The 26,691-nt window shown below is 42.3% G+C and overlaps 1 protein-coding gene across 1 annotated transcript in view; it reads left to right on the top strand.

Moving 5' to 3' along the window:
- ddx19a (DEAD-box helicase 19a) overlaps nt 1-26,691 on the top strand; it is a 90,708-nt gene that overhangs the window by 49,107 nt on the left and 14,910 nt on the right. The window contains exons 5-10 of the mRNA XM_060851854.1: nt 13,032-13,124; nt 13,223-13,325; nt 14,988-15,102; nt 21,422-21,599; nt 22,030-22,267; nt 24,793-24,955. Of these exons, the coding sequence (XP_060707837.1) occupies nt 13,032-13,124; nt 13,223-13,325; nt 14,988-15,102; nt 21,422-21,599; nt 22,030-22,267; nt 24,793-24,955 (890 nt within the window). The remainder of the gene's footprint in view (nt 1-13,031; nt 13,125-13,222; nt 13,326-14,987; nt 15,103-21,421; nt 21,600-22,029; nt 22,268-24,792; nt 24,956-26,691) is intronic.

Below are 26,691 nucleotides of genomic sequence, written 5' to 3' on the forward strand. Positions count from 1 at the left end.
TGAAGAGACCTTGGAGTTCACATTCATAGTTCCTTGAAAGTAGAGTTGCAGGTAGATAGGAATCTTTGGCCTGTAACCCGTGTCACGTGATAGCGAGGCAAGGAATAGGGAGAGATGTCAGCTAAACATGTGGCTGCAGGGATCGTGCAGGAGGGAGGGTTTCAGGTACTTGGATAATTGGGGCTCATGCTGGGAAAGATGGGACCTCTACAAACAGGATGGTCTTCACTTGAACTTGAGGGGTACGAATATCCTGGTTGGGAAGTTTGTTGGCGCTATTCGGGTGGGTTTAAACCAGCTCAGCAGAGGGATGGGAACCTGAGGTGTAGTTCCAGTGCACAGGAGAATGAGAGTAGGGAGGGCATGGACTGGATTTCACAATCACAGGAATGTCCTGGCAGACAGCAAGCTGATTTGGTCTGTCTACTTAAATGCCAGAAGTATTCAAAATAAGGTCGGTGAGCTTGCAGCATGGATAGGTACCTGGGACTTCGATGGCGTGGCCATTTTGGAGACATGGATAGAGCAGGGTGAGGAATGGATGTTGCAGGTTCCAGGGTTTAGTTCTTTCATTAAGAACAGGGGCGGTGGTAAAAAGAGGGGGCAGTGTGGCCTTGTTAGTCAAGGATAGTACAATGGTGGCTGCAAGAACGTTTGATGAGGATTTGTCTGCTGAGGTTAGAAACAGAAGAGGAGAGGTCACACTGCTGGGAGTTTTTTTTATAGGCCTCGACAGAGTTCCAGGGAGGTGGAGGAGAGGATTGGTAACATGATTCTAAGTGGGAGTGAAAGGAACAGGGTGATCATTATGGGGGATTTTAACTTCCCCAGCATTGACTGGAAATGCTAAAACTCTTGTATGTTGGATGGATCAGGAGGGTTTTCTGACACAGTATGTCGAAGGGCCAACAAGAGGGGAGGCCATACTGGATCTGGTGTTTGTTAATGAACCAGGCCAGATTTTGATTTTAGTGGTAGGTGAGCCCCTTGGAGAGAGTGACCATAATTCAGTTGCAAAATGCAAACAGATGGGGACACTTAAAATGTGAAGCTGGTTTAAGGAACAGATATTAACAATTTAGATTAGATTACTTAGTGTGGAAACAGGCCCTTCGGCCCAACAAGTCCACACCGACCCTCTGAAGAGCAACCCACCTAGACCCATTCCCCTACATTTACCCCCTCACCTAACACTACGGGCAATTTAGCATGACCAGTTCACCTGACTTGCACATTTTTGGACTGTGGGAGGAAACCAGAGCACCCAGATAAAACCCAAGCAGACACTGGAGAATGTGCAAGCTCCACACAGACAGTTGCCTGAGGAAGGAATTGAACCCAGGTCTCTGGTGCTGTGAGGCAGCAGTGCCAACTACTGTGCCACCGTACTGCTGTGTGTCCTTCATTGGTATGTCCCTGTCAGGAAGGGAGGAAGCGATAAGGTAGGGGGATAGTGGTGTACTACAGAAATTGCATCTCTAGTCAAGCAGAAGAAGGAGCTTTGTGTAACATTGAGACGAGATGGTTCAGACGAGGCAATGGAGAGTTACAGATTAGCTAGGAAGGATTTAAAGAGAGTCAAGAAGAGCATTGAGGGGACATGAGCAGTCTTTAGCAGGTAGAATAAAGGAGAACCCTAAAGCTTTCTATAGGTAAGTGAGGAATAAAAGGATGACAAGGGTAGGAATAGGGCCAGTCAAAAACAGAGTGGGAGTTGTGTGTGGGCCCTGTGGAGATCGGAGAGGTGCTAAACGAATATTTCTCAACAGTTTTCACTCTGGGAAAAGGAGAATCTCTGAGTCATCATTGTCTACAGGTTTAGTACCAGAGGACCAGAAGATTGCAATGCTGTGTCCTTGTTCAAGAAGGGCAGTAGAGATGACCAGTGAGCCTTACGTCTGTTGTAGGAAAAGTTTGGAAAGGATTGTAAGCGATAGGATTTATAATTGTCTAGCAGACAACAATTTGATTTCAGATAGTCAACCTGGTTTTGACAAAAGCAGGTCATGTTTCACAAACCTTAGAGTTTTTTGGGAAGGTGACCAAGCATGTGAATGAGGGTAGGGCAGTTGACATGGTATACATGGACTTCAGTAAAACCTTTGATAAGATTCCACATGGTAGGCTGTTGGAGAAAATGCAGGGGCATGGGACTGAGGTGATTTTTCGATTTTGGATTAGAAACTGGCTTTCTGAGAGAAGGCAGTGAGTGCTGGTTGATGGAAAATATTCAGCCTGGAGTCCAGTTACTAGTGGTATGCCACAAGGATCTGTTTTGGGACCACCGCTGTTTGTCATTTTTATAAATGACTTAGACACGGGCATAGGTGGATGGACTAGCAAGTTTGGAGATGACGCTAATGATGAAGTAGTGGACAGTTTGGAAGAATGTTACAGGTTGCAGGGGGACTTGGATAAACTGCAGAATTGGGCTGAGAGTTGGCAAATGGAGTTCAGTGCAGCTAAATGTGAGGTGATTCACTTTGTGAAGAATAACAGGAAGGCAGAATACTGGGCCAATGGAAAGATTCTTGGTAGTGTGGATGTGCAGAGGGATTTTGGAGTCCATGTACATAGATCCCTAAAAGTTGCCACCCAGGTTGATAGTGCTGTTAAGAAGGCATATGGTGTGATGGTGTGTTAGGTTCCATTGGGAGAGAGATTGAGTTCCGGAGCCGCCTTGTCATGCTGCAAAAATACAAACCCCTACTGTGGCTACACTTGGAATATTGTGTATAGTTCTGGTCAGTCGAGTAAAAAATGAGGTCTGCAGATGCTGGAGATCACAGCTGCAAATGTGTTGCTGGTCAAAGCACAGCAGGTTAGGCAGCATCTCAGGAATAGAGAATTCGATGTTTCGAGCATGAGCCCTTCATCAGGAATACTCTATTCGAGCATCTCTATTCCTGAGATGCTGCCTAACCTGCTGTGCTTTGACCAGCAACACATTTGCAGCTATAGTTCTGGTCGTCATATTTCGGGAAGGGTGTGGAAGCATTGGAAAAGTTGCAGTGGAAATTTACCAGGATGGTGCTTGGTCTTGAGGGAAGGTTTTATGAGGAAAGGCTGAGGGACTTGGGTCTGTTCTCATTTGAAGAGAAGAAGGCTAAGAGGGGATTTGATAGAGGCATACAAGATGATCAGAGGATTAGATAGGATAGACAGTGAAAGTCTTTTTCCTAGGATGACGACTTCAGCTTGTACTAGGGGGCATAACTACAAATTGAGGAGTAATAGATTTAAGACAGATGTCAGAGGCAGGTTCTTTACTCAGTGTAAAGGCTTGGAATGCCTGCCTGCCAATGTAGTTAACTCAACCACATTAGGAAGATTTAAACAATCTTTGGATAAGCACATGGATGATGATGGGATAGTGTAGGGGGGATGTGCTTAGATGAGTTCAAAAGTCGGAGCAACATAGAGGGCCACAGGCCTGTTCTGCGCTGTATTGTTCTATGTTCTATCGTGCTAGTGTTTGGTATACTTTCCTTTATTGGTCCGAGCATTGAGTATAGGAGTTGGGAGGTCATATTGTGGCTGTACAGGACATTGGTTAGGCCATTTTTGGAATATTTTGTGAAATTCTGGTCTCCTTCCTATTGGAAGGATGTTGTGAAACTCGAAAGGGTTCAGAAAAGATTTTGAGAACGTCACCAGGATTGGTGGATTTGAGCTACAAGGAGAGGCTGAATAACCTGGGGCTATTTTCTCTGGAGCGCCAGAAGCTGAGGTATGACCTTACAGAGGTATACAAAATCGTGAGGGGCATGGATAAGATAAATAGACAAGTATTTTCCCTGGGGTGGGGGAGTCCAGAGCTAGAGGGCATAGATTTAGGGTGAGGGGGAAAGATATAAAAGAGACCTAAGGAGCAACCTTTTCACGTAGAGGTTAGTGCATACGTGGAATGAGCTACCAGAGGAAGTGATGAAGGCTGGTACAATTACAGCATTTAAAAGGCATTAGGGTGGGTATATGAATAGGAGGGGTTTAGAGGGATATGGGACTAAGTTAGGTTGGGATATCTGGTCGGAATGGATGAGTTGGACCGAAGGGTCTGTTTCTGTGCTGTACATCCATTCATATCCTTTTCCATAGTAAATACTGAGGCAAAATACTCATTTAGTATCTCCCGCATTTTCTGCGGCTCCATACAAAGGCCACCTTGCTGATCTTTGAGGGGCCCTATTCTTTCCTTAGTTACCCTTTTGTCCTTAATGCATTTGTAAAAACCCTTTGGATTCTCCTTAATTCTATTTGCCAAAGCTATCTCATGTCCCCTTTTTGCCCTCCTGATTTCCCTCAAGTATACTCCTACAGCCCTTGTACTCTTCTAAGAATTGACTCGATCTATCCTGTCCATACCTGACATATGCTTCCTTCTTTTTCTTAACCAAACCCTCAATTTTTTTAAGTCATCCAACATTCCCCTTACCTACCAGCCTTTTCTTTCACCCTAACAGGAATATACTTTCTCAGGATTCTTTTTATCTCATTGCTAGAGGCTTCCCATTTTCTAACCGTCCCTTTACCTGCTCCCAATCAGCTTTTGAAAGTTCTTGCATAATATGGATTACTGGGCTAATGGTAGGCTACTTGGCAGTGTGGATGAGCAGAGGGATCTTGGTGTCCATGTACACAGATCTCTGAAAGTTGCCACCCAGGTAAATAGTGCTGTGAGGAAGGCATATGGTGTACTGGGCTTTATTGGTAGAGGAATTGAGTTCCGGAGTCCTGAGGTCATGTTGCAACTGTATAAGACTCTGGTGCGGCCTCATCTGGAGTATTGTGTGCAGTTTTGGTCGCCATACTATAGGAAGGACGTGGAGGCATTGGAACGAGTGCAGAGGAGGTTTACCAGGATGTTGCCTGGAATGGTAGGAAAATCTTATGAGGAAAGGCTGAGGCACTTGGGGCTGTTCTCATTGGAGAAGAGAAGGTTTAGGGGAGATTTGATAGAGGTGTATAAGATGATTAGGGGTTTAGATAGGGTCGACACTGAGAACCTTTTACCGCTAATGGAGTCAGGTGTTACTAGGGGACACAGCTTTAAATTAAGGGGTGGTAGGTATAGGACAGATGTTAGGGGTAGATTCTTTACACAGCGGGTTGTGAGTTCATGGAATGCCCTGCCAGTAGCAGTGGTGAACTCTCCTTCTTTATGGTCATTTAAGCGGGCATTGGATAGGCATTTGGAAGTTATTGGGCTAGTGTAGGTTAGGTAGGATTCGATCGGCGTAACATCGAGGGCCGAAGGGCCTGTACTGCGCTGTATCTTTCTATGTTCTATGTTCTATAATACTGTCAAAATTGGTCTTTCTCTAATTTAAACTTCAATATTTTTTGATCTGGTCTATCCTTTTCCATCACTATTTTAAATCTCATAGAATTATGGTTGCTGGTCCCAAATTGCTCCCCCACTGACCCTCAGTCACCTGTCCTGCCTTATTTCCCAAGAGTAGGTCAAGTTTTGTACCTTCTCTCGTAGGTACATCCACGTATTGAATCAGAAAAAATTCTTGTAAACACTTAACAAATTCCTCTCCATTTAAACCCTCAACACTATGGCAGTCTCCAGTCTATGTTTGGAAAGTTAAAATCCCCTACCATAACCACCCTATTATTCTTACAGATAGCTGAGATTTCCTTACAAGTTTCTTTTTCAATTTCCCTTTGACTATTAGGGGGTATAAAATACAATCCCAATAAAGTGATCATCCCTTTCTTATTTCTCCGTTCCACCCAGATAACTTCCCTGGGAATATCCTCCCTCAGTACAACTGTAATGGTATCCCTTATCAAAAACGCCACTGCCCCTCCTCTCTCACCTCCCTTTCTATCCTTTCTGTAGCATTTGTATCCTGTAACATTAAACTGCCAGTCTTGCCCATCCCTGAGCCATGTTTCTGTAATTACTGTGATATCCCAGTGCCATGTTCCGAACCATGCCCTGAGTTCATCTGCCTTCCCTGTTTAGGCCCCTTGCATTAAAATAAATGCAGTTTAATTTATTAGTCTTACCTTGTCCCTGCCTGCCCTGACTGTTTGATTTGCTTCTGTTCTCAACTGTACCAGTCTCAGATTGATCTCTTTCCCCATATCTCCATGGATCCCGCACTCCCACCTTACTAGTTTAAATTCGCCCGAGCAGCTCTAGCAAATCTCCCTGCCAGTATATTAATCCCCTTGCAATTTAGGTGCAATCCGTCCTCTTTGTACAGTCACTTCTACCCCAAAGGAGATTCCAGTGGTCCAAAAATGTGAATCCTTCTCCCATACACCAGCTCCTCAGCCATGCATTCATCTGCTCTATCCTCCTATTCCTGCCCTCACTAGCTCGTGGCAGTGGGAGTAGATTACTTTTTTTTAGATTACTTAGTGTGGAAACAGACCCTTCGGCCCAACAAGTCCACACCAACCCGCCGACGCATACCCACCTAGACCCATTCCCATATGTTTACCCCTGCACCTAACACTACGGGCAATTTAGCATGGCCAATTCACCTAACCTGCACATTTTTGGATTATGGGAGGAAACCGGAGCACCTGGTGGAAACCTACGTGGACACGGGGAGAATGTGCAAACTCCACACTGTCAGTCACCTGAGGTCGGGTCTCTGGCGCTGTGAGGCAGCAGTGCTAGTCACTGTGCCACCGTGCCACCTGTAATCCAGATATTATGACTGGGAAGTTGTGTGTGGAGGCGGAGGAGATTGGAGAGACACTAAATCAATACTTTTCATCAGTATTCACTCAGGAACAGGACACTGTTGCTGATGTGAATATGGAGTCACAAATGATTAGAATGGATGGCCTGGAAATATGCAGGGAAGTGGTTCTGGGAATATTGGAGAGGATGAAAATAGATAAGTCTCCTGGGCCTGATGGCATTTACCCTAGGATTCTATGGGAAGCTAGGGAGGAGATAGCAGAGCCATTGGCCTGGATTTTTATGTCGTCATTGTCAACGGGAATAGTACCAGAGGACTGGAGGATAGCGAATGTGGTCCCCTTGTTCAAGAAAGGGAGTAGGGATAGCCCTAGTAACTATAGGCCAGTGAGTCTGACTTCAGTGGTGGGCAAAGTCTTAGAGAGAATGGTAAGGGATAAGATTTATGAACATCTGGATAGGAATAACGTGATCAAGGATAGCCAGCATGGTTTTGTGAAGGGCAGGTCGTGCCTCACAAAACTTATTGAGTTCTTTGAGAAGGTGACTAAGGAAGTGGACGAGGGTAAAGCAGTAGATGTTGTGTATATGGATTTTAGTAAGGCGTTCGATAAGGTTCCCCATGGTAGGCTAATGCTAAAACTACGGAGGTATGGCATTGAGGATACATTAGAGGTTTGGATTAGGAATTGGCTGGCTGGAAGGAGACAGAGGGTAGTAGTTGATGGACTATGTTCATCTTGGAGTGCAGTTACTAGCGGTGTACCACAAGGATCTGTTTTGGGACCATTGCTTTTTGTTATCTTTATAAATGATCTAGAGGAAGGGCTTGAAAGCTGGGTAAGCAAGTTTGCGGATGACACAAAAGTCGGTGGAGTTGTGGATAGTGAGGAAGGAAGTGGTAGGTTACAGTGGGATATAGATAAGTTGCAGAGCTAGGCAGAAATGTGGCAAATGGAATTCAATGTAGCTAAGTGTGAAGTCATTCACTTTGGTAGGAGTAACAAGAAGATGGATTACTGGGCTAATGGTAGGCTACTTGGTAGTGTGGATGAGCAGAGGGATCTTGGTGTCCATGTACACAGATCTCTGAAAGTTGCCACCCAGGTAAATAGTGCTGTGAGGAAGGCATATGGTGTACTGGGCTTTATTGGTAGAGGAATTGAGTTCTGGAGTCCTGAGGTCATGTTGCAACTGTATAAGACTCTGGTGCGGCCTCATCTGGAGTATTGTGTGCAGTTTTGGTCGCCATACTATAGGAAGGATGTGGAGGCATTGGAACGAGTGCAGAGGAGGTTTACCAGGATGTTGCCTGGAATGGTAGGAAAATCTTATGAGGAAAGGCTGAGGCACTTGGGGCTGTTCTCATTGGAGAAGAGAAGGTTTAGGGGAGATTTGATAGAGGTGTATAAGATGATTAGGGGTTTAGATAGGGTCGACACTGAGAACCTTTTACCGCTAATGGAGTCAGGTGTTACTAGGGGACACAGCTTTAAATTAAGGGGTGGTAGGTATAGGACAGATGTTAGGGGTAGATTCTTTACACAGCGGGTTGTGAGTTCATGGAATGCCCTGCCAGTAGCAGTGGTGAACTCTCCTTCTTTATGGTCATTTAAGCGGGCATTGGATAGGCATTTGGAAGTTATTGGGCTAGTGTAGGTTAGGTAGGATTCGGTCGGCGCAACATCGAGGGCCGAAGGGCCTGTACTGCGCTGTATCTTTCTATGTTCTATCTTTCTATGACTCTCGAGGACCTCCTTTTTCTAATTCCTTGCCTAACTATCTGTAATCTCCCTTCAGAATCTCAATCTTTTCCCTTCCTATGTCACTGGTTTCACTGTGGACAACGACCTCTTGCTTGCCCTTCTCCCCCGTGAGAACACCCTCTCTGAGACGTCCTTGATCCTGGCACCAGGGAAACAACACACCATTCTGGTTTTTCGCTGATGGCCTCAGAAATGTCTGTCTGTACCTTGAACACAGTTGATCTCTTGGAACTAGAAGTACCCCTCATTGCATTAGAGCCAGTCTCAATACCAGAAACTTGGCTGTTCGTGCTACGTTCCCCTGTGAATCAATCACCCTCTACACTTTGCAAAACAGCATACTTGTTTGAAATGGGGATAGCCACAGAAGACTCTTGCTGACCTCTCTTACCTTTTTTTGGAGTTAACCCATCTATGTGACTGTGTCTGAGACCCCCACCCCCCCCTTCGTATCACTGCCATCCATCACATACCGTTGCTGTTGCAAATTCCTCATTGCTTCAAACTGTCTCTCCAATCGATCCATTCGATTTGATAGAATTCGCAACCATCAGCATTTATTGCAGATCTAATCTGCAGTAACCCTTAAACTCTCTTTAAATTCCCACATCTGAGAAAAAGCGCATATCACTCTACTAAAGGCCAGTTTTGCTCCTTCACAATCTACAGACCCAGAAAATAACACGTCTTATTCCTCTACAAAACACTGCCCCGGGTTAAATTAATAGTTATGACTTATATTTCAAGTTTAATCAAGAGACATATCTCAAAAAACATAATCAAGAAAGAAACCACTTTAATCACTACTGCAGACTTTCTGTAGGCCACACTTAAAACAATCCACTTATCTGTTTCTGTGCTGTGACTTTGTCCAAACAGTTTCTCCAAGATCAATTGTGAATTTCACTGTTTGTTAATATTCCCAAACACACTCCAATGTCCAGCGATGCATGAATTCAAACAGCAACGGCAGTAACTGTGCAGTCTCATTGTCGTGTCAGTTTCTTTCTCCCCCCCTCCCCCCTTCCCTCTCCCTCACCCCTGCAGTGACCTCACCATGTGCTTCCTTTGTTTTTCCCCTTTTAAAACTGCTGTTGTTTTGACTTTTTCCCAAAGTTCCCAGCTTTTATTTTCTTGTGACCATATGTCTCTCATTAGGTGATCACTTTATCAAATACCTTTGTTTTGTCCACATTGTTCAGCGTATTGCTCTGAATCACTTGGAGTGTTTTTGTTTTGTAGTGCTACTTTTACTCATATGTTGTGAGCCCTGAAAGGCTGCCAGGTTTTTGATACATCTGGCTAGAGACCAATAAGTTTTGTATCGAGTAGAGAACATTTAAGTTCGTAAGTACTTAGAGAATAAAGCCACACAATTCCAGTTTTGAGCAAAGAAAATACAGTTTCAAAACTAAAAATTAAAGATTAGTGATATAAGGTAGACATGGAAGAAGTTAAAAAGGAAATTCAGGAGTAACTAAATTTCCCCATATGAGTCATGATTATGTGGAACACTCTACTTTGAGCTCAATAATATAGATGCAGAACAAGCTGGGAGGGGAAGAGGGACTAGAGTTAGGTGAAGAAGGAAAGGAAGAAGTTGGAGTGAATCATACTCCCTAGTAGGGGGATATAATTTAACTGATCTGTTCTGTGCTGTGTATTCTATGAAAATATTTTTTATTGATTTCAAAAACAACAGCTGTAGAACTGAACACTTGTATTACTTACTTAGAACAGCCTTTCATTGTTGTTGCAGATATGTGTAACAGTATCTTCTCTATCTGTGATGTGTATAAGTATTTGGTCTCTCACATAAACATAATTAGCAGAATTCATCAATATCCTCAATATTGAATGGTGGAACAAGTTGAAGGACCTGAATTGCTTGCAGGTGGTCCTATAAAAGCAGTCCCCATTCCCAACCTCATTTAAAAGTGGCCCCTGCTCGTAGCCTTGGCTAAAAGTCATCCCTCAATGCAATCTCTCTCTCGCCCCCTCTCTCTCTCGCCCCCTCTCTCTCTCGCCCCCTCTCTCGCTCGTGTTGTTATTAGGTTGTGCTTGTCCAGCAGTTGCTTCACTGTCCCTAATGTCTCTGACTCAACTACCACCGCTGGCACCACCACACACTGCGGAAGAAACCTACATCTGACATCCTTCTCTCTCTCTCTTCTCTCTCCTTTCTCTCTCTTTTCTCTTCTCTCTCTCCTCTCTCTCCTTACCCCCCAGCCTCCATCCCATACCCCCTCCAATGACCTTAAAGTTATGACTTCTTGTGATAGCCCTGGGAAAAGTCTCTGGCTATTTACTCTCTATGCCTCTCATTGACTTGTACACCTCTTATCAAATCACTTCTCTTCCTCCTATCCAGTGTGAAATGCCTGAGCTCACTCGATCTCTCTTCATAATACAAGCCCTCCAATCAAGGCAGCATCCTGGTAAATCTCCTCTGCACCCTCTCTAAAGCATCCTTTGTATAATGAGGTTACCAGAACTGGACTCAATATTCCAGGTGTGGCCTAATCAGGGTTTTATAGAGCTGCAGCAAAACCTCAGGGCTCTTAAACTCCTGCCCCCAGTTAATGAAAGGCAAAACACCATAACCCTCCTTAACAACCCTATCAACTTGGGTGGCAACTTTGAGGGATCTATGTATGTGGACCCCAAGATACTACTGTTCCTCCACATTGCCAAGAATCTTATCTTTAACCCTGTCTTCAGCATTCAGATTTGACCTTCCAAAGTATTTGAGGTCATGCACTTTGGTAGCAAGAATAGAAGCATGGACTATTCTCTAAATGGGTGAAAAATCAGAAGTCTGAAGAGCAGAGAGACTTGAGCATTCTTGACCAGGATTCTCTCAAGGTAAACTTGCAGGTTGAGTCAGTAGTTAGGAAAGCAGATGCAATAATGGCATTTATTTTGAGAGGACATGAATATAAAAGCAGGTTTGTATGTCTGACGCTATATAAAGCTCTGGTCATACCACATTTGGAGTATTGTGTACAATTTTGGGCCCCATATCTCAGGAAGGATTTACTGGGCCTGGAGTGTGCAGAGGACGTTCATGAGAATGGTTCCAGGAATGAAAAGCTTCACATATGAGCAACGTTTGAGGACTCTGGGTTTATGTTTAATGGAGTTTAGAAGGATGAGGGAGGATCTAATTGAAACATTAAGAATACTGAATGGCTGGACAGAGAGCATGTTGGGAAGATGTTTCCAATTGTAGGAGAGACTAGGACCCAAGGGCACAGCTTTAAAGTAAAGGGAAGACCTTTTAGAATAGAGATAAGGAGAAACTTCTTCGGCCAGAGAGTGGTGAATCTATAGAATTCATTGCCACAGAAGGTCGTGGAGACTAGGTCATTAAGTATATAGATAGGTTCTTGAGTATCAAGGATAACTGGGAGAAAGTGGGAGAATGGGTTTGAGAAACTTGTTAGCCATGATTGAGTCTGCTCCACCATTCAATGGGCTGAATCACCTAATTTCTGCTCCTATGTCTTATGGTCTTAAAATGATGCTGTCAAATTACCAACTCAGTCACTAGGAAGTTTTCCTTATTTATGTTGTGAAAGTATTTAAATAACTTTGAACACCTATATTACGTACAGCTTGGACATAAGCTCCAGTTTCTTAATAAAGCAATCTTTACCTTCAGGTCTTAGTGAGTTTTGAGAAGGTTTGTAGCTCACGTTGAGGTTTTGGATGTAGGTTTGCTCATTGAGCTTGGAGGTTCATTTCCAGACATTTCATTACCTTACTCGGTAACATCTTCAGTGGGCCTCATGTGAAGCAATGCTGAAAATTCCTTCTTTCTATTTATATGTTTGGGTTTCTTTGGGTTGGTGATGTAATTTCCTGTGGTGAAGTCACTTCCTGTTCCTTTCTCAGGGGGTGGTAGATGGGGTTTAACTCGATGTGTTTGTTGAAAAAGTTCCGGTTGGAATGCCATGCTTCAAGGAATTCTCGTGCGTGCCTTTGTTTGGCTTGCCCTAGGATGGATGTGTTGTCCCAGTGGTGTCCTTCCTTGTCCGTATGTGAGGGTACTAGTGAGAGAGGGTCATGAGGCCCACTGAAGATGTTACCTAGTAAGGTAACGAAACGTCTGGAAATGAATCTCCAAGCTTAGCAAGCAAACCTACATCCATTACCTTTAGGTATATAACATTTGGAGCACTATTATCCCAAGGCAGAAAGCAATTTGTATATCGTGATTGAGACTTAGTTAACTAAATACTGAATTAATTAGCTTTGTGTTTTTGTTAAAGTTATGTACCTTCATCTGATGCCATTGAATGGATCTTTTTACTTGGCATAAGTAGTTGTACATACTTGAAGTCGTATTCATTTTAAAAACTACAAATTAGAAGTAAAACGTGATATGAACGTTAGCGTTGAAGGTATGCAAAAACATTTATTGGACAAATATTAATTGGAATTCGAGAAAGTGGAAATTGGTGCCTTTTTTCCATATGAAAGGAGGATAATTGGTAGGATCATCTGATCATCCATTTATCAGCTAATTAATTTAAGTGAGGTGCAGTAGTAGATTTCCTAAATAAGCTGGAATTATTTCTCCTAATTTCTAGGAAAAAAGATCTTCTGCAAGGAGTCTATGGAATGGGATTTAACAGGCCTTCAAAGATTCAGGAGACAGCGTTACCCATGATGCTTGCAGAACCGTATGTTTCTCATACTTGATATTAGTGGCCAGATGTGCCATATATTTTTCCCAGTGTGTTTTTTCTACATGACATTCTGTGTATAAATTTCTTTCCAGCCCTCAGAATCTGATTGCACAGTCTCAGTCGGGTACTGGTAAGACAGCTGCCTTTGTTCTGGCCATGCTCAGTCGTGTAGATCTCTCCCAAAGGCACCCACAGGTAAAGTGGTCCAATTTTGCAAAATAATTGATTTGTGGAAAACTGTGGAATTAGATTGCAAGATCTGATTATTTCAAAATAACCAAGAATTTAAAATATAATTCAGTTTTTTCTTTATATAAAAAAATGTGCTCTTATTGAGTATGTTCCATGATTTTTCCCGGGTCACTAAAGTACTTTGTGGCTATTCAATTTTCCCACATATTAAAATTGATTTCCCCGTTACCAGTATCAAACAATTTCGCTCATCAGTTTTCTAAATTGTATTGATACTTTTATGGGTAAGAGTAATTTATGGTTGTTTTACTAACTGCTACGATGGACCTGGCCGAGTTGTTTCACAACTAGATATGGCTGAAGTGTTCTACCCTACATCGAGTGGAATTAAGCATTTGTCTCCAGAGAGGACTCGGTGGGGGTCCTGTATCTGCTTCGATTAAGCCCAATCCGCTACCAATTGAGGCCACTAAGTGGACAGTTAATGGTATCATCTTGCTGCTGATGGTATTCACCTCATGACATATGGGACAGTTGCTTTTTGGAAGCCCAAAAGGCAAACTTTAGGAACTCTGGTGCATTGCTAGTGTTCTACTCCTGAGCTAGGAGGTCTGGGTTCAAATCCCACCTGCTCAAGGTGTCTTAACATCCTTGAACAGGTTGATTGGCGAGGCTGATGCTGGACTTTTGGGTGGTGTTGTTCAAATGTTGAATTGGAGGTGGGGATGACTGTTTTGAGATCCAAATGCTGTCCTTGCTGCTGATGCTACTCCACACACCTGTCATACTACCTATGACCAAGGTACCTGTGTCTCTGGCAAGTGCATTTCCACATCACCCTTCAGTGCCACTGCCAAGTAATGCATAGTCATTGACTAGAAATGCTCAGAGAATGGGATTTTCCATGCTTTGACCCCATTTAATCCTGGGTTAGACTTACTGCTATCTAGAAGTACCTTGATTGGCAATTAATTTGGGCCTTGCAAAAAGGTGATACAGGGCTCTTAACTCCATGGCTGGTAGGTGAGACACATCACCTCCTACAAATCTTCTCAAAACTTGCTCACTTCCATTAAATTCTAGGTGAAAGTGAAGACTGCAGATTCTGGAGATCAGAGTAAAGATTAGAGTGGTGCTGGAAAAGAACAGCAGGTCAGGCAGCATCCGAGGAGCAGGAAAATCAAGCTTTTGGGCAAAAGCACTTCGTCAGGATTCCTGATTAAGGGCTTTTGATAGAAACGTTGATTTGCCTGTTCCTCGGATGCTGTCTGACCTGTGCTTTTCCAGTACCACTATAATCTTAACTCCATTAAATTCTAGCCCACTGATTGTGGTTATGTGTAAACATGGCATGATTGACCCGTGAGAGTGACCAGTTTACGTTTAGCTATATCCTTCCGAATGGAGATTGGTAATGGGAATTGCTCTTAGTACAAAAGAATAGCGGCAGGTAATGTACACTTCGGGCTGGTGGGAATACTGTCCTGTCCTATTACATAAATCAATGAAATGTGCCTCTTGTTGTCATGGACCTATTAATCTTTGCATCCAGTTTGAACGCAGTGTAGGATATGCAGTTCGTAACTGAGAGTATTACTATTTAAATGTGATTGCTGAAAAACCTGGTAATGATTCTTAATCATTAGTTGACCTTTTCTCCCCCAGTGTTTATGCCTTTCTCCAACCTATGAACTGGCTTTGCAGACTGGGCAGGTTATTGAACAAATGGGAAAGTACTGTCCTGATATCAAGCTAGCTTATGCAGTTCGAGGCAACAGACGTAAGTATAACGTGTTAGTGTATAATTTTAATCATATATACAGGCTAGATGCACTGAAAGCTAGCTGTTCCTGATGGGGCCCTGCTAAGTGCCATCCACTTGTTTCTTCTGACACCCATCCTGCTAGCTCTCACTTGTGGCCTGGGACCCTCTGTAATTCAGAGCCTTCGGCAAGTATGTTGCCAGGGGCTTCCACCCCTCAGTAGTGCTGCAGAGCATTGCCAACTGCTACCCTCTGACTAGAGTGTTTCAGCAATGTAATTCCAGTGCTCAGGAACTCGAATGCTGGGGAAGGCAGCAATTCATCATATCTTCAAGATCTCAGAATGATAATCTTTCTCCTTTCTTTCTTTTGCTGGATGTGAGTATAACTGGCAAGGTCAGTGTTTGTTGCATATTCCTAAATGTACTTGAAACGAGTGGCTGGGCCATCTTGGAAGATGGATAAGAATCAACCACATTACTGTAGATTTGGAGCTGCAGCAGACTAGCCTGGTTCAGGATCAATGATATCCTTATTTAAAGGATATTAGTGAAACATATGGAATTTTACAACAATGATGATAATTTAATGATTAAGCTACTGAAACTAGGCTTGTCTTTTTAGAATTGCATTTAAATTGCTGCTTTGTTGGCGTTTGAACCTGCCCTCAAAGTATTTACGGGCATCTGTACATTTTGTATTTTCTAATCAGCCTGTTCAGTGATGTTGTCACATCTGGAGTAGGTCTTTTGGATTAGAGGTCTAAGACTCTACCACTGCATTACAGTCACCTTCAATAAGCTCCTCATTAGTGTCGTCTTCAATATATAAGGCATGCTAGTGATCTATAAAAGAATCCAATCATCCCATTCACCTGTTTTCTCCTATTTTCCTTGTAAGTTTCTCTCTCAAGTATTCATTCAGTCTGTTGTAAATTGAAAAGTATACTGGGAGCTATAATTAGATTATTCTTTTGCTGTTAGACCAGATGTATATATCAAAAGTTTTTTTTTTAACTGGATGTATTGAAAGAGTTGAAGTTAATTTTTTTTAAAAACTTATTTCATTCGCTAAGGATATTCAAGATCGTAATGGCTGGTACTGAAAGAGCAATTATCCAGTTAAGAGATTAGTAGTGTAAATTACTAGGGCAAAATGTGATTGGTGCTTCTTGATCCAGTAATGGCTCAAACTTAAAATTCTCATCTTTTTGTGTTCAAATTCCTCCATGGTCAAGCTTCTCCCCATCTCTGTAGCCCATTTTAGTCCTGTGTGTTTGAGACCTCTTCGGCATGCTTGGGTAATATGCTTTCTTTGGTTAGTTTACAAAAGGCTGTTGCATTTTATATCTGATTTATTCTAAATACGAGTGGAATGGTGCTGTAGCTTTTATACTTTTTGATTAAAGGTATGTTTTGGATGTATTACAAATATATCACTGCATACATAGTTAAATGCACAATAGTCATTTTTAAATGTACATGGAAACCTTGATTGTTCGAATACCAATTATCCGAAAATCGGATTATCCAAAGGAGATCTCGAGACCCTGACAGAAACATTACATCAAAAGACACTGATTGCATCTTTTGTTTACAGTGATTAAAAGTGCTGCCGAGAACAGTCCTGGATTGATGGAAGCGCAGGCACCGTCTCTTAAATGACTGACCTCTCACCCCTTCTCTCACTTCCCACACTTTCCCTGGAGTTCTACAGAGGCGTGTATCCTAAACCCTGCTTCCCAAGATAATCTCCTTAACATTGTCCTGTACAGGGAAAGGTGGAACCTTATCAATAAGTTGCAGTACAAAGTTTGTGTGTGTGTGTGCGCGCGCTATTTGGACCCGCCCTCCCCTCCCCCCACCAAAAAAAAGCAGTGGTCTTGTCTGGCTGACCGGGGACGGAAGCTGGCTGCGCTGGGGTGGGCGGACGGGGTTTGGGAGTCAGGAGGGGGTGGGCGAGGACTCTCGCGCGCTGTGCTGTTGCTCGTCTCCTGAACAGAGAGCAAACTTAATAGCAAACTCCAAATCCCAGAGGAAAGGTATTGAATTGATTAACCAAATAATCAATTCTCCGAATGAAATAGTCCCCGCCCATCTAGTTCACATAATTGAAGTACCTCTGTATTTTAATCAACCAGTTCATAGATGTCACAGCACACCCTTGGAACAGTTGGGACTTGAACAGACAAAGAAAAGTGTGAGCTTGAGCTGATTCTGACAACATGATGATTTGAAATTTTCTTGACGAAACGCGTAATCTCTAAGTGACCTGAACTTGTATTTATTCAAAGGAATATAGAAGACTTGAAGCTGAAGGCAAGGCTGCCAATGATGGGAGGTGAAGCAAAATGAGTATACTGAGATATCTTGAAACCTTGTAGGACTAAAATGGGTTGCTTGGCTGCAAAGAGACTTAGCCATGGAGGGACTCAAACACCAGGACAAGAAGCTTAAGTTTGAGGCGTTGCTGGACCAGGAGGCACCAATCACTTTTTTTCTCCTGCACTTGATATCTTATCAAATGTGTTCTGCTAAAGCAGTTATCTAGCTATCATTTCCTTTAGCATTTTCAGCACTGAACAGAGGAATGATCGGAAAACAAAATGGAGCTGTTTGCCAAAAAAAAAGTGCCCGGAGGTCGTATTCCGTGGACCATCAACAAACCAGTAGAAAAAGGCGAGGAGAAAGACGCGCAGGATAATTTCAGACGTATAGGAACAACAGAATAGAGACTTTGTTGGGGAAGGATGCAGAGGGGGCTCAAGTAACTTGAAAATAGCAAAATACTGCAATTTTGGAAGTTTGAAGCAAAGCAGCGTGAGCTGGAAAAGATTGACAATCTATGAAGAGAGGAGGAGTTAATGCTTTGAGTCCAATATGACCGGAGTCATGTTCAGTTTTAGGCTTTAACTTTATTTCCCTTTCCGCAGGTGCTAGTCCTGCTAAGTTTCTCTGCATTCTGTTTTCAGGACATAGGGACAAAAGTAGGCAATTCAGCCCTTTGAGCCTGCCCTGCCATTCAGTACACTCCTGGCTGATCGAATGTTTCAATGTCTTTTGTCCACCTCAACCCATAACCCTGTATGCCACAGATAATCAGCAATTTATCAATCTCCACCTTAAAACCGACTCAGACTGAACTTCCACATCTTTCTCCTGGGAGAACAGACTTCCAAAGGTTCACACCCTTCAAAGAATTTCTCCTCATCTTGGTACTAAGTGACTTACCTTTTTAAAATTATGCCGTAGTTCTTAACTGCCCAACGAGGAAAAACATTTATGTATTTGTCTATCCCTTTATGTATTTTGTAAGTTTCAGTCAGATCATTTTCCGATCTTTGAAGCTTGAGAATGCAAGCCCAGTTTGCCCCGAAACATGTGTTGCATTTCAGCCATTATGAATGATAGATTGGGAAAAGGGGTGGTGCGATGAGACTTGGGTGTCCTTGTATACTAGTTGCTGAAGGTAAGCATGCTGGTGAAGCAGGTAAATGGCCTTTATAATGAGAGGATTGGAGTACAGGAACAGGGATGTCTTGCTACAATTGTACAAGGCCTTGCTAAAAGTGGAGAATACAGGTGTGTTAGTTTGTTCCCTACAGAGGAAATGGGGGAATCTTTAATAAATTATGTGATGATTGAACATTTAGAATAGAATAGAAAAAAAGTGTCAGTATTAACTTAATGGAAACTTTTTGGGAAACTTATTGAGTGTTTGAGGCTGTTATTTGAAGCACAGCCAAATGAGAAAATGTGAATACGTGTCTTTGGATCTTTGGAAGGTGCTTGATGAGGCTGTATTCAGAAGGATAGTAAATAAAATTGGAGTATGTGAGGTGTGTGGGGATGTGACCGTATGTTTTGAAAATTAGTTAATAAACAGAAAGCAAAGAATAGGATTAAATGGATTATCCTCCTGAGTTGTAAGCTGTTCCTAATGTCAGTGCTGACTTCACAGTTGTTCTCAATCTATAGAAATGTTTTGGATGTGAAGACCAATTATATTATTTCCAGATTTGCTGATGACACCAAATTGGGTAAGTTGTAAGAATGCTGAAAAGAGGACTTGAATAGGACGAAAACAGGTGCAGCAGGTAATTTAAAAGGCAGATGGTCTTTTGGCATTCATTGCAATGAGGATTTGAGACCAGCTGCAAAATATCTTGTTACATGTGTATAGAGCTTTGGTTTGACGACAGCTCGAGTATTGTGTACAGTTTTCGTCTCTTTATCCATGGAAGATGTGGACTTTTAAAATGCTAGTATCCAAGTTCAGCAGATACTGGGAAGGCAAAAGAACTGTTGACCTTTACTTAAAAGGGAATGGAATATAAAAGAAAGGAAGTCATACTAAAACTATACAAGGTACTAACTCGTTAGACCCCACACACCGCATGTTGGGCAGTTTTGGTTGCCTTATCTAGACATTGGAGACACTCCAAAGAAGATTAACTAGGTTGATTCCAGCTATTGAGGAGTTTCTTAGGAGAGGTTGTGTTGTTCATATTTGTACTAATTGGAGTTTAAAAGACTGAGAGGAGTACTTACTGAAATAAACAAGATTCTTAGAGGACTTGACAGTGTAGATGCTAAGGTTCTTGCCCCTGTTAGAAGAATTTCGTCAGAGGTTGCTCATTGAAGACAATAGTAAGGAATTTCATGGAATCCCTACAAGTGTGGAAGCAGGCCACCTGGCCCAATGAGCATCCCAACCGCACCTACCCTGTCCCTGCATTTCCCAAGGCTAAGCTACCTAGTCAACACATCCCTGGCCATTATGGGCAATTTAGCACGACCAATCCACCTAACTTGCACTTTTAGATTGAGGGAAAAACTGGAGTACCCAGAGGAAATCCACATATACACGAGCAGGTGGGCGGGGCGGGGGCTGTGGTGAGGGGAAATGGTCTGCCGAGGGTGGAATCGGACTTGGCGCTGTGAGGCAGCAATGCAAACCACTGAGCCACCGTGTCACCCGTAAATTTCTTTCAGGATGGTAAGTCTGTGCAGTTCTTCACTGAGAGCTATTGAAGCTGGATCGTTAAGTATATTTAAAGCTGAGAAAGACAGAATTTTACCAGCAATAGAATTATGGGTTATGGAGATGAGGCAGGGAAGTGGAATTGAGGATTATCAAATCGGCTATAATTTTGATGGAGCAGACTCTGGGCTGAATTGCCTTCTTCTGCTCCTGCATCTATGATCTTGTGGCAGAATTGTCTTATAAGGGCACATTGAAGAAAGTGGATCCGTATTCCTTTGAACTTTTGAAAAATGAGAGGTGACCTCATTGAAACTTTAAAAATTCTGACAGGGTATGGCAAGGTGGATAGAGATGAGATGTTTCCCTTTACTGGTGACTCTGGAATGGCTGGACATAATCTGAGGACAAGGGACAGGCTTTTGAAGGCTCAGCTGACGAGGAATTTCTCTACTGAGAACAGTGACTCTTTGGCATTCTGTCTCTCTCATTGAGCAGGTTCAAGGCAGGAACTAACAAGGTTATAGAGGCTAACATTCTCAAAGTATATAAAGCACAGAATAGTGTGGGAAAATGGCTTATAGGAGATGATCGACTATCAAATAATGGAGTAGGTGTGAGAAGCTGAATGGCCTACTCATCTTCATGAGGCTGTTGATAGAGGAGATGGTGTAAATAAAAGGGCATAGATTGACATAGAAGGTATGACAAGCCATGAGATGGGTTGGAGCATAAGATGGGAGGCATCTGAGGATAAGGACCAGGAAGTGTATTTTTGTTAATCTTTGACAAAGCGCTGGAGCACTGAGGCTGGCCTTTTACCCAATGGTGTCTGTACCAACCAGTCTCGAACTCTTTTTTTTCAGGATTGCCTGTTATGATATCCATTTTCACTTGCTTTCTCCAAAATAAAAATCAGTTTCCTGAGCATATTTTTCCAGGTTAAATTTGCACTGCCATCCTGATGTTGAAAGTTCAGACCTTGGTATCCTTATGTAGTCTGAACTATGCAAGATTTAGCCCCATACCAATTTGGTTTTCTCAGTAATAGCCATTCAGTACAAACAATTGCAAACACAAGAGCAATGTTGCCTTCTCAAGGAGTGAGCAATAAGTAGGGCATTGTCAATGATGCCTACATCTGTGAAATTAACTGAAACATTTTTGTAGTCCTTGGAGTTTGACTGATGTGGATTTAAAATTTAACATAATCACCTATTTTTGTTTAAATGTATTTTTCCTTCAGAAGTTCTATTCCTTTCCAAATTATTGATGAATAGTTCATGAATGGAGTACACTTTTATTAATTTGATTATTTTAGATTGTGTAACATAATATATTTTGTGCTTTCAGTTGAGAAGGGTCAGAAGATTTCAGAACAAATTGTTATTGGCACACCCGGGACAGTAATGGATTGGTGCACAAAACTGAGATTCATAGATACCAAGAAAATTAAAGTTTTTGTCCTAGATGAGGCTGATGTCATGATTGCAACTCAAGGCCACCAAGACCAGAGCATTAGAATTCAGAGGTGGGATCACCAATCTATGGGACTAAAACATTCTTGGTGTAATTTTAGCAGAAAAACTAGTGTTATTTATATAATTCAGTAACTTGCAATTATTTCCACTTTCTACTGCTGCAGTAACCAAGTTTGCTGGCATATTTGAGTACCTACTCATTGCATAACTTTATGAATTTCCATAACGACTTTCGTTACAACCTTAAGTTAGTGATTTAATTATGCTACTCTTGTAGAATTGTACTCAATATAAATTGGGATAAGGTTGTCCAATATATCTTTGTTTGTGTATCGTATTCTATTGACATTTAAATTTCCTCTGCTACTGCTGGGTTTGAACTGTGCTAAAGGTGGTGTACGTTCTGAGGATAATCTTGCACATTTATCGGCAATTAAAATTGTCCGATTTGGTAATAATTTCTTGCCTTCTAATTTTCAGGATGTTGCCAAAAGACTGTCAGATGCTACTATTCTCAGCTACATTTGAAGAGTCTGTGTGGAAATTTGCCCAAAAGGTTGTTCCAGAGCCTAATATTATCAAGTTGAGGCGGGAGGAAGAAACCTTGGATACAATTAAACAATATTATGTCCTTTGTGACAACAAAGAGGAGAAATACCATGCTCTGTGCAATATTTATGGAGCTATTACCATAGCACAGGCCATGATCTTCTGTCATGTGAGTAATCTTTATACTACTCGTCAAAGTGGCTTACCAGTCCTCCATTTTCTCTTCCTAGAACAGCTGAATTTCTAAACCTAACGTACATATTCTAATCACAAGTGTCCATTTGATATTATGACACGGCGGTGAATCCTTCTGCTAATTAAACCAGACACCCAGAAAAGTTCATCTCATCTTGTAATCCATTAAAGTGAGAGATAGAGAACTCCCAACTTCCACTATTTAAAGAAAAAAATGGCAATTTATTATTTAACTCTAAAAGTGAACACGAGACAACAACTATTTACAATTCTAACCCTCGCCCTTTGTTATCTATCTCCAACTCTGTAAAAATATACTGATCCAGTAAAAGTCCCTATTAAAATTGCATCAACTTAATTTCAACATTAGTCTGGTGTCGTCCTTCCTCTGACTGTAGGTCTCCCTGGGTCGTCTTTGGTCTTTTGGTGCAAAGGTGTTTCATTTGAAAAAGTTACCTTTAATAGAGAATGTTTTGCTGGCAGTTACTCTGGCGATGACAGTTGGTCGTGCTGTGACTAACTCTCAAAATGCTGGCTTCTTTATACCCCAAACATCAAATTGTCTCAGGTTTGATGTTGTCAAAACAGTAAATTCAAAGTCAGTTGGGTTTTAGTATCCTGGGGCATAATTTAAACTGATTAAATTTGAATGGTTGTCAACATAGGAACCAAAAGTCACAGCCAAATGTTGCATATTTTCAATTTTCTAGTACGTTCTGAGACTGCTAGTCAGTTACATGACAGGTGCCTGCAAGTGCTCAGTGCAAAACAGCTTTCGCCTCTCTCTCAAAGGGACAGTACACTCCTTCGCCTTATTACCTTTTGGGACATGTACCACTGCCTGGGCCCGATTTATTGCACATCTCTAGTTGTCCCTTGAAGATGAAGGTGAGATGCCTTCTTGAATTGTTGAAATTCATATATACTATAGGTTGACCACAATCTGTCGAAGGGGGTGTTCTAGGACTTCGACCCAGTTACAGTAAAAGGACAGTGATGTGTTTCCAAGTCAGCATGGTGAGTGGCTTGGTGGTGAGTTGATGGTGGTAGTCCCAAGTATCTGTTGCCCTTGTCTATCTATATGGTTGTGATTGTGGGTTTGGAAAGTGCTGCCTAAGGATCTTTGACAAACTTCTGCATTGCTTTGTGTAGACATTGCTGCTACTTAGTTTCAGTGGTGAAGAAACTGTTTGGGGATGTCATGCCAGTCAGCGCGCTTTGCTTGGATAGTGTCAGTCTTTTTGAGTAATTTTGGAGCTGAAGTCATCCAGGCAAGTGGGGAGTATTCTGTCACACTGCTGACCTATAGATGATTGACGAGCTTTGGAGAGTCAGGAGATGAGTTACTACAAGATTTTCAGACCTGCAGCCTGTGTATTCACATAGGTAATCCAGTTCAGTCTTGGGCCAATGATTACCTCAGAATATTGGTAGTGGGGAATTCAGTGGTGGTAATGTTATTGATTATCAAATGGCGATGGTTGGATTGTCTGTTATTGGAGATAATCATTGCCTGGCATTTGTGTGATGTGAATGTTGCTTGCTCAAGCCTGGATTTTGTCCAGATCTTGTTAATCTGCATATGGACTGCTTCAGTACCTAAGGAGTCTCACATGATGCTGAACATTGCGCAATCATCGCGAATGTCCCCACTTCTGACCTTATGATGGAAGGGACATCATTGATGAACCAGCTGGTTGGGACTAGAATATAACCCTGAGGAACTCCTGAAATGATTGACATCCAGTAACTAGAAAACAACCATCTTCCTATGTGACAGATATGACTTCTACCTGAGAGAACTTTCCCACTCAATTCCTATTGACTCAATGGTTCCTTGATGCCTCATACGGTCAGATGCAGCCTTGATGTCAAGGGCAATCACTTTTAGCTCGCCTCTGGAATTTGGCTGTTGTGTCCATGTTTGAATCAAGGCTGTAACAATGTTAGGAGCAAGGTGGCCTGGCGGACCCAAACTGGGCATTACTGAGCAAGTGCTCTATTAAAAGTTTTGTTGGTGACTCCTTCCATCACTTTACTGACGATTCAAATAGATTAATGGAGTGGTTAATGGCTGGGTTGGATTTGTTTTGTTTTTTGTGTACTAGGATATACCTGGGCAATTTTTCACATTGTTGGGTTGATATCAATGTTATACCTGTACTTGAACAGTTTGGATAGAGGTGATTGCTTCTGGAGCACAAGCCTTCAATACTATTGCTGGAATGTTTTCAGGGCCCATAGCAATTGTACTGTCCAGTGGCTCCACTGTTTGTTGATATCAGAGGAGTGAATTGATTTAGCTGAAGACTGGGATTTATGATGCTGGGAAGGCTAAGATGTATCATCCACTCAACACTTCTGTCTGAAAAATGTTTCAAATGTTTAAGCCTTATTTTTTGCACTGTTATGCTGGGCTAATATTTCTATCCAAGCGATAGTTTACATTTAGGTGTTTTCTTGATTTCTGCACAAATTAATTAGTTGTTTTGGCTGCAGACTCGCAAGACTGCTGGTTGGCTGGCAGCTGAATTGTCTAAAGAGGGTCATCAAGTAGCACTGCTAAGTGGAGAGATGATGGTAGAGCAACGAGCAGCTGTGATCCAGCGCTTCCGGGATGGCAAAGAGAAAGTACTTGTCACAACTAATGTCTGTGCAAGAGGTAAGTGATTAAACTTTGCTGACACAAAATTTGAAATTGGGATATAAATGTATAGGAAATTTTGGAAAAGAGTTTCTGTTACTTGCGGGTGTCCTCGGACAAAACTTGTTTGACAGACTTTGTTTTGGTTGGGTAAAATTGAGTCTGGGCAACATCTGAAGCAGGTAGCTCTGATCCCCGTGGTGAGGCCTGTGGACCAACTTCTGATCCCAGAGATCTTTGGATTAGAGGGAGCTTGGACATGCCTTGGGGATTTCCCGATGTCGCTGGTTAGGACAGCATCTATTGCCAATCCCTAATTGCCCAGAGGACAGTTAAGCATTAACCACATTGCTGTGGGTCTGGAGTCATATTTAGGCCATACTTGGTAAGGGTGGCAGTTTCCTTTCCTAAAGGTCTGCAGTGAACCAGATGGGTTTTTCCTGATAATTGACAATGGATTTATGGTCATCGTTAGACTCCTAATTCTAGAGTTTTTTTTATTGAATTCACCTGGCAGGAGTCGTGCTGGGTTCCCAGACCGTAAGCTGGATCTTTGTATTAACTGTTCAGTGATAATACCACTAGGCCATTGCCTCTCCTGAAATCAACTTCCACCTCCATTTAGCTTTTTTTCCGAAAGCATGAGAGAGCTGACAGCCCACCTAAACTTGAAGACAGGGCAATTCCTAGATCTGTTGCATTAAAATACTTAAATTACAATCACGCCCCTTGGCTTGACTGACTGACCTTTGCCCTGCTTCCATTTCAACCCAAAAATGAACAGATTGAAATCTGGTTGAGTTAGGGTTCAAATAACAATGATAGCATTGATCTAACCCTATCTAACTTGTTTTTGTCACCCAAAACCCTAATTAAACCACATGATAGATTGTTAATTCCATGGAAAACAAGTAGAGAACATGTCTCAAAGCATGAATGTGGTGTTTGGTTGCACACTTACCTTCTGTTTCCATGTCATGTTCCAGGAATTTGTTTTTCCATTACTATTCATCTGAGCCTTAACATAACCAAAGTTTGTGGCAAAAAGTATTAAATTATCAATGCCTATGGCTAAGTGAGCAAAAGAGACATTAAGATTGAGCAATCAAATGGATAGCAAAGTATCCAGGAGCTAGCTTAAGGAATATTCTGATTTTACTTCCTGGGTAACTCTGGGAGAAGCAATAAAGCCATTGTTTTCTGTGCTAGCTTTAAATCTGCTTCAAGAGCAGTAATCCCATCATTCTTCTGAACCACTTGCTCAGGCTCAGTTAGATCCTTGGCATCCTGTTGAAGTTAGAGCCTAGCTTCAAACATCACACTACTCATATCAAGATATTTTGTCCACCTGCAGTCTCTGCCCTGAAGACTCTTGCATTTGAAATTCTGGCTCCATTTTACTGGACACGTCTAAGTGCCATCCAAAATAAAAGTTTCCCGGAAGCAGCTGTCCATAACTACTCTGCACTAACTTACATCACCTTCTCCTTCAATTAGGAGAAAGTGAGGACTGCAAATGCTGGAGATTAGAGCTTAAAAATGTGTTGCTGGAAAAGCGCAGCAGGTCAGGCGCCTACTTCTTCAACCAGGACTCGTGCCCACCCTCTGACGACCCCTTCTCCTGCCTCCAACACACCCCATCCACCTGGACACCCCGTGCTGGCCTCTTACCTGCCCTTGATCTCTTCATAGCCAACTGCCACTGCAACATTGACCGCCTCAACCTGTCCAACCCCCTTACCCACTCCAACCTC

This window comes from Hemiscyllium ocellatum, chromosome 37 (assembly GCF_020745735.1).
Source record: "Hemiscyllium ocellatum isolate sHemOce1 chromosome 37, sHemOce1.pat.X.cur, whole genome shotgun sequence".
NCBI classification, from domain to species: Eukaryota; Metazoa; Chordata; class Chondrichthyes; order Orectolobiformes; family Hemiscylliidae; genus Hemiscyllium; species Hemiscyllium ocellatum.